The sequence below is a fragment of the Crassostrea angulata genome, chromosome 4, assembly GCF_025612915.1.
Source record: "Crassostrea angulata isolate pt1a10 chromosome 4, ASM2561291v2, whole genome shotgun sequence".
NCBI lineage: Eukaryota > Metazoa > Mollusca > Bivalvia > Ostreida > Ostreidae > Magallana > Magallana angulata.
Genome location: NC_069114.1, coordinates 35,581,295 through 35,595,466, shown reverse-complemented (window position 1 = coordinate 35,595,466; position 14,172 = coordinate 35,581,295). Strand labels below are relative to the sequence as shown.

The 14,172-nt window shown below is 32.3% G+C and overlaps 1 protein-coding gene across 1 annotated transcript; it reads left to right on the top strand.

Moving 5' to 3' along the window:
- Nucleotides 1-9,215: 9,215 nt before the first annotated feature.
- LOC128182542 (uncharacterized) lies at nucleotides 9,216-12,702 on the top strand. The gene is made up of 7 exons (XM_052851238.1): nucleotides 9,216-9,278; nucleotides 9,522-9,609; nucleotides 9,937-10,554; nucleotides 10,687-11,090; nucleotides 11,785-11,878; nucleotides 12,397-12,482; nucleotides 12,590-12,702. The coding sequence occupies exons 2-7, from the start codon at nucleotides 9,525-9,527 to the stop codon at nucleotides 12,611-12,613; spliced, it is 1,311 nt and encodes a 436-aa protein (XP_052707198.1). The 5' UTR covers nucleotides 9,216-9,278; nucleotides 9,522-9,524; the 3' UTR covers nucleotides 12,614-12,702.
- The last annotated feature ends 1,470 nt before the right edge of the window (nucleotides 12,703-14,172 follow it).

The following is a 14,172-nucleotide window of genomic DNA, read 5'->3' as shown; positions in this document are numbered from 1 at the left end:
TGCTGCTAATTAAATGTTATGTATATTTTATAATATTTGATAGTTTGGTACATAATAATATTTTGATTCATAATGTGACTCAAGCTTATATCATTTCAAATCATTGAAAGATACTGATTATATTTGATTTCATGCATTCGTTTGAGGCATGATTGGCAGATGTCAATTTCTACTTGGTATAATAATGAATTATTTGGTTTCATTCGAATCTGTGTCATGTGGTTCTTTAGAACCGGTTTCTAAGCAAGGGTAAATGAAAAAATGCATAGGTGCTAACTACATTACCACTCTATGGCGGCACGTGCAGCGTATAAGTTTAAAGTTTATAAATAAATAGGAAATTAAGTTAATCCAACTTTTATCATCGTTAATAATCGATTACTAAACATGTCAGACTCAGACTTGCTGGTTTTCTCTTATCTAACTTTCCTAGACAAACTGCAATATTTGTATATTCACCTTTTATGTGCAGACAATCTATCCTGTATAAAATTACAATGCGTAAACTTATTATTTGTATACTCATGTTTATAAAGTGACAATTAGGTCTGATGGGCCGGGTGTTTATTCATTAAGGTATTATATCATATACATGTATCTTTATTTGTTTATAAAACACTTCTCACTATAATAAATCATTTACTTACTTACTTATAGGAAATTAGGTTGATATATTTTTAAATACTAGACTTTGACCCGTGCGTGCACGGGTTGACATTACATATGATATCGGACATTTAAGAAATAGATACATCGACACACCGTATATTGTTGACATTTGCATAATCAAGCTTTAAGCCTACAATAATGCAATTAATTTCACTACACTCTGCTGAGTTGGAATAATCTAACTGTGTCTCAGGAAAGACCTTCACCACAGTTAAAATGCCTACCATATACCCGTAATGTTGCAGAAAAACGATTCTGGAGAAAATTAATAAAGTTGCATTGAAAATAACAGTCAAATTGTTCATAACAAACCATTTTGAAGCTGTAAAAATCTAATTCTTCAATTGCAGAATTCAACATTTTTTAAAAAAACGTTTTTTACACACCATGTTGACATTAGAATTGTCTCCCGTCTTTTCTTTGATGAACAGAAAAAAATTTCCAATGAAAATTTACAACGCATTTGTTTTATCGTTTCTGAGTTATCCATGCGAATGTGATATTGTGGAAAAATCAAATAAAGAGCCTCCCGTGATTTAGCGTGAATGTAATTCGCATGCGCAAGATTGTAAAATCCAAAATATTTAGGTGGTTTCCGGAAATTTTTGAGGAGTTTTCGTTAATTATTAATAAGCGAAGCTGGATTGAGAAAAAATAAATACAAATTGGTAATCTTCAAGTACCAATGATGTTTAAAATATATAAAACAAAAGACAGAACTCTTCCGATTTATCGGTATTAAAGCTAAAAAATTCGAGTCTTTTATTTTAATATAGTAGTATAGATGCCAATGTTAAATAACTGCAGCGTGTCGTTTCTACATAGTGTGTTGTTATTTACAGTACTAGTATTCCTAGCATTCAGCTTTCATTTGCAGGCACGTAGCATCGGGGGGGGGGGGGGGGGGGGGGGGGCGGCTGGCCGCCCCCACTTTTTCTCGCAGGAACAAATTTTTTAAAAATTTACATATAAAAAATTGAATTATCATGGAATTGGAATTGGCCCCCCACTTTTTTGGGGAGTATATAAAGAATTGATATGAAAATAAGGAAATGAGGAGTGAAATTGAAGTTTTATACTACGCCAGCTTCCCCCCCCCCCACCCCCCCCCCCACCCCCCCGGAATAGGATTTTGAAGATTTTGGGAACTTTAAATTTAACTTTTTGTTTGTTTTATTTTTTTTTTTTTTTTTTTTTGCTTGTCAAGATTTTTTGGATGAGTCTGCCCCCCCCCCCCCACTTTCCAAAACGATGCTATGTGCCTGATTTGGAAAGTAATAAATGGATTTAGAGAAGACACTGTTCTTATTACACTCGAATGTAGGATTATGATACATTAGAATTGTATTGTAGCTGCAGAAATATTGCTGTATCATAGAAATCAGGTGAAGAACTTAGACGCAGAAATGAAGTTAGTATATTAATTTTGTTTTGTCTTTTGATATACAATTTTTATATATACCTATACGACTTACCGATTACTGGTTTTGTAACCGGTTCCCATCGTTCCGACCGAATAATCGGTTAACCGGTTAGAAATTGCCATCCCTAATATATAGCCTTTTTATTTCTATTTCATGGTTTTGGATAACTAGTCGAGTAATAAATTCAATGATACATGTAATACGACTGTTAGATTAAAAAAAAAAAAAACCCATACATTTACATGTTCTAGGGCTATTGTATTCTGGCCCATGTACATTCACTAGAATTTTCCGTCTGATGATCGAGACGACCCCCTTTTATTCATTAGTGTGATCATTAGCACATTACTGAAATAGACTAGGTGTATTACTAGGGAAACCCAGGTAGTAACCTTTCAAGCCGAATACCACCCTGAATTCTGATACTAAGTCAATCGCTAACCAACAGTCAACGAACTTTATGGCTGGAAATTCGTTTACTTAAGGTGACTTTGATTCGTTAATGAACTGCCCTTTTACAGCTGTGATAAATTATCAAAATAAAAGTGTATTATAATACTTAAAAACCATTTTCTTAGTACTAAACAAACATATTATCATCCAGTTGTGTTTATATTTTACTACAAACAATACTTACGTATATATGTATATATTTGTGCGTTATTTCACGTATCCAACAGTTGTTTTTTTTTCGATTGTCGAAATAAAACGAAAAATTAAGTGCTAATTTCTATACAGCATAGTGTCAGGTCCTTGTACAAAACGTCATGGAAAAACTTTTAAAAGATTTAGGAATATATACGTGATATTCTTTTCTCATGATTGATATTCAGTATATAAACGGTATACATGTGTAATTTTGTAAAAATGAATGACAGTTTTTAAAGCAAACAATTAACACACAAAATGTATAAACTGCACCGATCACAAAGACTCCCAGAAATAAAGACAGACCTTATGGCGTTTTTTTAACATCTATAATAATGAAATTGGAATACCACAGATTTCGAAGTGAAAAATCTGTATACATGTATTTGAAAAAGAATTCTGCAAAAGAAATTATGCGCACAAGATTGTAAGTTTGCAGGAATCATCGACACTAATCAATTGGGATATCACCGACACAAATCAATTGGGATATATTTATAACCTCGATATGTTATGTACAGGTTCGAACCAAATGAAAAATTGATTACTCAAATACTGCAAGCTATATTATGTTGAGAGTTGAAGTACATGTCTATTCCGGTGTAACGTAGAATAATGACCCTTGTAGAATAATGACAGGGGGTTGTTTTTGACGTAGAAGATTGACACCCGGTCATTATTCTACGTAGAAAAACGACCCTTTTGCACGAAGAATAAGTGTCATTTTCATAAAATTGAACACACTCTACATGAAGAAAAGTGATCTCTGTAGAATGACCCCCTTATAGATTAAAGTTTTTAAGTATATTTTTTATTATTTGTAAAATACATGCATGTATTTACAATATTGTATATTTAACTGCAGTATACAGAAAGTAACAGAAATTATAATAATTATTCATATTCAAATAAATCCAATTCTTCAGCAAGGAGAGTCGTTATTCTACGTCGAAAAATGACCCCCCCCCCCCCGTCATTATTCTACGGAGGTCATTAAACTAACAAGCATTCCAACGAAGGCAATAAGGAGTAAACCGATAAATAATTATATTACAAATGTTAATGCATATATATTTTATAAAGTTTTATTAGTTATATTGTCAGGTACGTAGCATCGGGGGCGGGGGCTGGCAGGGCTGATTACAGAACAGAGCCCCCCCCCCCCCCCCACCCCCACTTTTTCGTGAAATCAGGAGTGAAATTGAAGTTAAATACTTCGTACTACGCATGCCACCACCCCCACGGATTAGGATTTTGAAGGTTTTGGAAAGGACTATATATGGTTTGAGCCTAAAATGGCCCCCTAAAATGAACATTGTCATTTTACGGTAATTCTTTGTTTTATTTGTACAAATATATACATTTGAGGTTCTTCCACAATTTTCATTTTGATTTTAGTGCCCACAATTTAAAAATATGACATCATCAAGTTTACCTTTTCCCGCCATTTTCTCATTTTTAGCATAAAACGGCCTGTTTTGAGGCAGTTTTTCTTTAAGGAAACATTGAGCGACTACTTGAACAAACAAAATATTTTCACCAAAGATGTATCTTTCCAATACTATAAGTGACAAAAAGTTCGTTTTTGCTCAAAGAGTCGATCTATATTTCCCATTCGAAAAAAAATCAGAAAATTGTCAATTTTTGGTTGATTTTGATTAAATTATAAAAATAGAGTCACTTCTGACGTCATATACTGCCAATGAGTGCATATAAATCAAATAAACGGGTGAAAAACATATTTCATGTCAACTCTTTTATAAAATAACACAAAAAATTAATGTATCTGAATCATTTTAAAAATAGCGAATTCAAAAACGATGCTACGTGCCTGATTGTATATTATAATAAACTAGTAATTTGAACAGAAAATAGTGAACACATGGCAGAAATCAATAACGATAAATTGAAAAATATTTTATAATTCAACATAATGTTATATTAACATACATTTAAAAACGAAAAAGTTAGAAAAAAGGAATCACCAGCAGGATTTGAACCCCAAACACTACAAGTCTGTATTTACTAATCCAGGACGCAACCAGTGAGCGATGCAAGCCTTTACACATCATTGTATTAAGTACATTGTAGTGTTTGAAACATCATTGTCATATCTGTGGACATTATTTTTTATCCAAAAATATTTCGAAAAAGTACATAATTAGTCATCTCAGGATCATCTCTCCATCTTTTTTTAAAAAGCGACATTTTTAAAGTAAAATATGCCGTTTTTACACGATTCAAATTTTTGGAGAGAACACCCAGAGACAATAATTTTAATCGTTTAAAAACAGCTGTAAATAAGTAGGATTTTGCTTTAATAGCGTCGTGTTGCTATATTTAGACCCATATTATAATAAAACCGAATGCATTTCAAACATTTTTACACTAATCCCACGTCCAATAGAAACCAAATAATGGATATATAATTTGAAAATGTGCAAAATTAATCAATGAAATATTTTTACATTTCCTGAGCGCATAGATTCCTGCCGAATCTACATCATAAGCACCCACTTTCTTCAAGACTAATTGTCTATCGTTCAATAGATTTAGACTTTTAAATAGTAGGTTTCTATTACACCGTGAACATATTACCGTAGGGACTTGATTTTTAAAGATAAAAAAAAAAACATGCTACTATAGCATGCATCATTATACTTGACATGTTTTGCTCTTTCGTATTTACATTGAGAAAAAGATGCTTACGTAATAATGATTTTCTGAAAGGGGTATGAACACCTGCAATTTGTGACGTACTTCCTCTCTATCAAACATTAAAAACAAAATTAATCTTTATCTCTGGTAAACATTATATATTTGTCGACTAGTTATCACATACAGCTGTGTTTGCGAGTCGGAGATATTAAACATTTGATAAGTTACATAGACAAAAAATTGATATTAATGTGTTTATTAGATTCTAATCTTAAGTGTAGCATTTTTTTATGGTGTATATAACATATTTTGTGATTTTTTTTCTAGTAATATAATAGTAAGTCTTAACACCGGAAGTGATAACATATACACATGTAGGAAATCATAAACCAATAAATAAAAAATACACTGTCCGAAACTTGTACGTCTGGTGTCACATATCCAAAAACAATGGCTTGAACCAGTTTATTTAATTCACAGTAAACAAATAATGATCGAAATGGTGAACTCTACACCGCAGCTAATTTCAAATTGTACATGTACACAACCAAAATTGAAGAGAAAGTCTACTGGGGTTTTGCATTGAAACGACATGAAAAGTACCCGGATGATAACGTTAAAAAGTGTACGATGTGTCTCGAGTATTTCCGAATGTAGAAAAAATGTAAACATTTCCCATTATTAATATCCGTATATACAAAATTTGTATTCGTTCTTGTGATTTTCTCTGTTTCTCTAGTTGAAAAGAGATGATCTATCATAAGGAAGAAATTATGTTTTTTTTTTCTTGTTTATCGGTTTCAACTGTATTTCTTTGACAGGTATGTTTATTTTCTATAATAATCACCAAAGATAACGGAAACATTATCTTTGGAAATACTATAGCAGATTATTTTTTTTTTTAATTTAACTGCACGGGAAATATAATCGAAATGGTAGGCACAATGCAGCCAGGCAAGGCCAGCATTGGTAAATGTCTTTCCTTCTCATCTAGAGAAATATTCAAGGTTATGAGGATGCTCTTCGAAGTATGTATATAGTATGTAATTAGATGACCATCTGAGAGAGCCCGATTGAAGTACACGACTGAGGCTAATTAATGCATGGTAAGATAGAAAAGAAAAACGGCAATGACAGGTGAAGGTCGGAGGGCCGAAGAGAACAACTCACCGACAATGTATGTTTATTAAGATGACAAACTTCATCAGTGATGAACCGAGAAAAATATAATTATATCAAAAGAGATGCACGTTTCTGATTGCAATTTTTAGGCAATAATTACCCTCCTTCAGAGGAAGAGTTTTGTATAAATATACATGTATAGGAAATGTTCAGATTTTAAAGCTAAAACGGTTTGATTTTTCTATACTCAGTCGTAGTTTATGACAATTTCTTTCATTTTTAAACGTTACTTTTTAAAAGTATGAGATTAGACACTCTTTCTTATTAGTTCTTGCAATGCACTTACATGAACGTAAATTATAATTGAAGGGTTTTCAAAAAAGTGAACATCATTTAGATTGATGTACTTGTAAAAAGATTGGCGACAAATTATTTCATTAAATTGAAGATTATAATGCAATATGTAAATTGTGCAATTAGTTTTTACCTATATAATACACCAGATTAAGCCTCTAACGTTAAACGCGAAAATCAAGTTGAAATAAAGTCTTCACGAAGTTATATGGTGTTGAGAAAACTGCACTTATTTTGAAAATAAATCAGAATGATCACTTTTTACTTTACCGTTTGACCTTCATAATGATATTGTACACATCTAAAAATGTTCTTCATCTAATATACCATATCATAGTTTGGAGAAAAAGAAACTTATTTGAGCTAAATTATAACTATACTAGATGATAACCCACGCAAGCGCAGGAATTAACACTTTACACATTATTATGATATAATGCTTTAAAATACGTTAATTAAACCACATTTTTTTGTTCATTTTTGTATATACTTTGTCCGATTTTTTCCATATATTGTTCTTTAAAATTGAAATAAAAAACAATCTGCATCGTTAGATATTTAGTGGAGCGGGCAGGAATGAAAAATCTCAACTGAAATGGATAATATATACATGTACGTGGCCATAATCCTGTTTGTTGCAACTGACTGAAAAAAAATTTCTATTGTATTTATTTCAAACCAGAGAATGAGTATTTAGAGTATCTGTCTCTATATATTTTGTTCTTTAGCTCAATTTTCAATATAATTTCTATTACTGTCCCAAATAAGAAGTTCAGATAAAGACTGTTTTGAAAAACAATCTGGAGGGGGAAAGGGGGGGGGACATCCCCATTAAACTTCTCCGTTTTATGCATACATCATTTATCAGTTGTCAGATTCGAAGTATCTGCCGATGGTTAACTCGCCCTACACTTTCCGCCATGATGCCAATTAGTCAACCCGTTTCTAGGCACCCCGTTCTGGAAAGTTCTTTCCATTAATACTAAAATAGCATTAATTGTTCCATTTTATTTGTAAACTTTTTTGTATTATTCGAAGTCCAAACCAAAGTATCTCCCGCGATGCATGATGAACTCGTCCTACACTTTTCGTTAATTAGTCAATTCGCGTTCTTGGTTACCCCGTTTTGGAAAGTTCTATCCCATTCTCTCACCAGAGGTCGTGCTTCGCAAGAGAATGAGTATCAAAACTAAAATCGCCCACTAAAGAAACGATTTGACTCATTTCATTTATTCAGCAGTTGTCAAATCTTAACTTCAATGTATTCTCTAGATAGGCTTACATTAAATATATTCATTCTTTACGTAATCATTTAATATTATTTCATTTCAATTATATACTATTCCCTGACTTGGATCCGCCAAAGCATGTCCACCACCTTACTCTCATTTTTGCTATTTCGGGCTTGTTTATCGAAAATGAAAGTAGGTTTTTTTTTTTAATTAATTTCACATTAATAACTTATTACTTAAAATTCAATAAGATCTTACGGACATCATCTAACGTGTTGAAATACCAAAGGTGTAAGCAAGTACTCTGGTGCAGGCATTTTGTAGTTTTTTTGCAAAATGTCTTAATTCATAAACATAGATATCAGTTATCTTTTCTTAAACATAGTACATATACACGTGTAACACGTACCATTGCTTGAAGCTTTGTTACAACGCCCTTTGAAAAATCATGCACTAAGCTTACTAGTTTAAACTAATCATAGTAGACCCTTATTACTTTTTTTGTCCTATCATCATTCTGCCACGCTTATGCTTTTTATCTACAGGGTAGTCCCAGCTAGTCACGTTATGATTATGTAACATTCCATCTCAAACACTCACCGAATTAGTCTGACATTTGAAATTCAACGCGAACATTGATTTATGAATATGGGTCCCTGGTTTTGTTCTTTTGAACTTTTACGTAGGATTAAGGATAGTTTTACAATGTACTAACCACGGGTTTTCTTTTATAAAGAAGAGAGGATTATAATAGATACGGGCTCTTCGATAATACGATGAATTGCCATTAAAAATCAACTTTTAACATACAAATAACTGTTTTTGTCCTAGAAATTTTTCAAATGCATACAGAGAAGATTGCAATTAGATAGATGGAGGTGGATGAAAACACCAATTTATATTTTTGTTTTTACCTTTTATACATGACATCGTATATATACAGACACGAGGTTTGTGGTAGAACAGTTTTGCGAACACTTAGCAGTGTATACAGGACAAGCACCTGTAGTATTATTCGCACTCGCTACCGTGCAAGGAGTGAAACTCGTGTATCTTGTCAGCTAAATGTTGTACTAATCGAGAAATACTTTCTTAATTTGCCACTAACAGGTACTTTAACAAACTCAGAACAAGAGCAGTGTGCATTTGCAGAATAACACTGGTCAAAAGAGTAAGTATATGTTTTTCCTTCTCTTTTGCTTTGGTAGCCTACGTAGATATATTTAAAAATTTTAATTTATCGGCTATTTAATAATTTTTATTTAAAAAATCAAGAATTTATTGTTCCTCCTACTAAAAATAATTGAAAAAATGTTAATTTTGAATAAAAAATCCGATGGTATCCGATGTTACTTGTAAACAACCATGAACTAAAAAAAGGATGACAACATGAATGCTATTTTGTTTTCTTCAGAAAATGAAAACGACCATCTTTTTGCTGTGTTCTCTTTTGCCAGTAATAGTTTTCAGTTTTCATGGAAAGCATGGCAAAACTATTGAAAGTAAGCAAATAATTAACAATATATTGAAAAAATTCTACTATTTCTGATTACATATATAACCTTAATTTCTGATTAAACAAGTACCCAATCTATAATACAATGGTGTTAAAAAATGACAAAAAACCTAAGAATTTTATCAATCTATTGCTTTTAAAATAAAGTTACTATCTGCATGTACTAAAATACCTGGAATAAGTCATGGTAGCAGTTTTTTTTCTTTTCAAATAGATTTTTTTTTTTTTTGGGGGGGGGGGGTCCATATTTATAGTATCCAAAAAGAAAAATGTCATTGACAAATATTTCTTTCTTTTCCCCGGCTTTTTGCAGGATGTAACAGAGAACCGTTCCAGATACCAAACTACTACGTCATTCACATCCGGGGCTATTCGTTATTGAGACACTGCCCACAAGGTACATTCTATATTCCTCACCTGTGTCGATGTGTTACTAGGCGACTCGTTTCAATACTCGTCGAAAACAACCCAATAACCACACGGACAGACCCTTCAATAACGAAAGAGGAGCCTCCACGCTCAAGCCCTGGGGTCAGCAAAGACATGAACCCTGGAGTAAGCACCGATATTCCAATGCTTACCAATTCGTTAGCTGTAAAGGAAGGATTGTTGAATGTGAAAACCAACGGTTGGCTTCAAAACGAAATTATGAAACCGAGCAAAAAACCCATTAAACAGCGCCAGCAAAATACAAAAAACTCTACAAAATCACAAGTAGCGTTGACTTTAAAAAATAAAGCAAGAAAATCAATATCTAAGTCGCGAAAAGGAAAGCGAGAAAAAACGAAAAACAAAGAGGAAAATTCAAATGCTCAGAAGAGTCTCCTAAAACATAAAAATGACCACCAGCATCACATTGCCGAGAACAGTACAATTTCCTCACGAAAGGAAGGCCCTGTTATTACAAAACTGAATTTCACAAGGAATCAAGGTGAAACTTTAGTTGTATAAGTATATTTGATTCTTATATTGATATCTAGATATAAAATATGCCCATGTTGCTGAAATTACATGCAGCACCTTATTTTGAAATAAGAATAAATTTCAAATTATAATGTTGTAGACACAACAAACCAGAGTTTCTGCAATCCGTACTTCAAATTTGTTTTTGATCGGACAAGTCTTTCCGCGGACAAGAGCGTACCTTCTTCGCCGTCAAAATCTCTCCAATATCTTGGTGTCGCTGGAAGCACGGGGAAAACATCAGCCTATTTCGATGGTAACGGGTGGGTAACGGTATGGGGGATGAGCTATATTACCTTTGCCCCTAAATTTAAATTTCAGATACGCTTCCGACTTCGCGAGGATTATCCCTATGAAGACGAGTTTTACACCTTGATTTCCGATGGACCATGTGAAGGTTCCCAACCCAAATACAGTGTGTCGGTGAATCCAGTAAGGCGGGAAATCCACTCATTTATAAAGCTGAAGAGCGAGAACGAATTGGACCTGCTTTTGTCTGAAGAAGTATGTAGTGCCTGTTACAGTGCTAATACTTATGTATAGATTAGAGGGGTTTGTAGTTGGGTGGTATGTTAGGTGGATTTTTAAAACTACTATAAATTGAGAGGTCTGAAAAAATAACTGAATGGCAAGGCTATGCAAATCAGTCACATTTAAGCTGATTGAATTACAGAGCTTCATCCTACGATATACTGAGAAAATAAAGCGCCTCGGTCAACAAGGTCCAATATATATAGTGCTTGTTTGGGTGGGTAACAGTTCAAACTGACATTCCGAGAATGCCGTTGTTAACTGACGCGAAGAAAATGGTTTTCAAGGGGTTTCAATTTCAACTGTTACTCTCTCAAACATGCACGTTATTTTTTTTATTATTTTAAATTTCTTAATTTTAAAGAAAACCTTTAGTTACTCTTTTTCCATTGGAAAGACTTGAATTTCTACGGCGAACCGTACGCGCACAATTTACCCGCATGTAACAATTCGTTATGTTACCCGTTGCCAGGTGGGTTGCTAACGCTGAGGGTAATACATGTAGAACAGATTATTAACTGCGTCTAAACCAATCAAATAGCAGTATTTAGCATGAGACTATAAAAATTTCTGTTTTTATCCGACCAACATGTAGCATATGAGGTTTACATGTTAATATATTTTTTCATCTAATTAAAGTTTTCATCTAATTAAAATTTTACTCCAGGAAATTACAAAATGGGTAACAGTGTCGCTACAGGGAACAAAAAGTGAAATCACGTTATCCACAGACAGTGCAAAAACTACCGGAAACATTGGAGGTAATTCTTTTATCAACTAACCTTTCAGTAAATCATTTCATCGCTTTAGTCAGGCAAAGATCAAACACGTTTTAATTTCCTAACACACCAAAAGTTTGTTTAAATAGAAAGATTCTGCTATGGTTGTGATTTTTTTTTTGCATTGTTGTAAGTCATTAAAGTCAAGGACTCCAAAAACCTTTTTGCTACGTGTATATGTATGAGTTTGCCATATCCATATTTATACAAAAACAGTTTACATGGTTTAGCTTAATTAACCCAGTTTTAAAATCACGGTTTTTTTTTTTATCAGTATTTAAGTATTGGTGTCGTTTTGGGTTTCTTGATTCTAGATTGGGACTATTTTGACCAAACCAAAATATTTCTCTAAAAAACATTTTCTTCTCATATTGATTTCGAACAGAAATTTTATTGAAATTTTGAAGTTTCAAATATTCCTATTCTAATCAAACAATAATTTATTTTCACTTATAAAGTTAATAATAAAAAAAATAATAAAGTTCATGTTTTTATTTCAGTATCCACAATCAAATCGTCTGCATGTCCTATGGAAATTGGTAAAAAGACACCCCTTTCACAAGGCTTCGTAGGATTCATTGATACAGTAAGTGGGGTGATCAAGTATCTAGATAATCTTAAATTTTTTGATTTTTTAAAATTATTTTTTAGTTTGCTTTGCATTTTGAACTTTTTTCCTTTTACTCCATTTAGGTTCAGTTCCATAACTGCTTTTAACAAATAAGAGCATGTGTGCAGATATTGTGATTTCACCCTGGACACTACACAATGTCATATGGATAAGAATAAATTTTATAAGCATTATAGACCTGAGTCTTAGAAGAGTTATAACATTACATTGGAATTTTGGGTCCAAAACAAAAGTTTATTTAAAATGTTAATTTGGTAACATTCACCAGTTGTTAGGCTATCTCTAATAAAGGCCAATAATAACGTGTTTATTATATAGAATAATTAATTATAATTAGACATATATACATCCATTTTTAAATTCATTTTTCTGAACGTGTTTGACGTCTTTAACTGGACTTACCACAAAATCTAAGACATTTCTAAGATTTAGACGAAAATGACCGAAAGAAGCAGTTTTATGAATTTTCAATATACTTTAATTTCCTTTTATTTTATTAATATTTTTAACGTTTGATTTGTTTGTAACATATTTTATAGGTTCTGTGTGACATGTACAAAATTAAATTTCGAGTAAGTAATAGACGTTTAGCATAAAATCATGCAAATATGTAGAAAATGTCTGAAATTTTGCGAGAATTTTACCTTTGAAGCCATATATCTGAAATTTGACATCACTGACCCCCATGTTTAATAATAATTATATCAAAATGGTACTGAATACACATCTGGGCAAACTGGATTAATCCTATAAAATTCTTGCCATTAAAAATATTTTTTTATTTCAAATCAAATTGTAACTATTATAGAAATTGTCTGTTTTAAGTGCAAAATCACAAAAATAATATGCAGCCTCGTACAGAATTTTCTAGTAATCCTTCTATTTTGTGTGACCATTGTGCATAATTAAAAACAAAATTTGATGAAATAAATTTGCTTAATCAAAAATACTGGCAACAAATCAAAATAACAACAACAACAAAAAATGAAATAAATGGCCACAATTCAAAGGGTTGAAAACTGACCTCCAATTATCTGTGTATATTTAAGTATGTTTTGCCTACAGGTTTCAATGATATACTTCTTAAGAAATTTTTTGATGCAAGAACTTAGAGGAGTGGGATACCTTAATCCAAAATCTGTACAATGATTTAACTCAAAAGTTATTTTTGTTTTCGTATAGTAAGAGGATACTCAATCTGTATTTATTTAGAAATTTATTTTTGTCTTAGGCCTAATAGTTTTTAGAAAAGAAAAAAGCACCCTCAGAATCAGAGATAGCAAGATGCCTAAGATAGTAACGCGTTCGTAACGGTGTAGAGAATGGGCCAATTTTTTCTTTGCCTCTACATACGCTTTTAATTATCTTTTGAGTACTCCTTAACATGTACAGATAAGTTTTACGTCTGATTTCTGTGAACCATTGTGATGGTTTTGCTTATTACCATAGCATGTTTTTTTCAAATTGAACCTCAATGCAATAAGACATACTTGTTGAGGGGATATTGCCCCATCCCTCTTTCTACCAATGATTAACAGTACCTTTATACAGTTTACATACCTACGTGTAATAAATGTGCCTGAAAATATAGCCAGGTTGAATACTTAATTAAACTGTTTTGAAAATTTTATCTATAAAATACAAA

Bases quoted from the DNA above. Each gene is read 5' to 3' on its own strand.
- LOC128182542 (XM_052851238.1), top strand. From the start codon at position 9,525: ATGAAAACGACCATCTTTTTGCTGTGTTCTCTTTTGCCAGTAATAGTT. The intron at 10,555-10,686 runs GTGAAACTTTAG...ATAATGTTGTAG, and splicing joins GAATTTCACAAGGAATCAAG to ACACAACAAACCAGAGTTTC. The intron at 11,091-11,784 runs GTATGTAGTGCC...ATTTTACTCCAG, and splicing joins ACCTGCTTTTGTCTGAAGAA to GAAATTACAAAATGGGTAAC.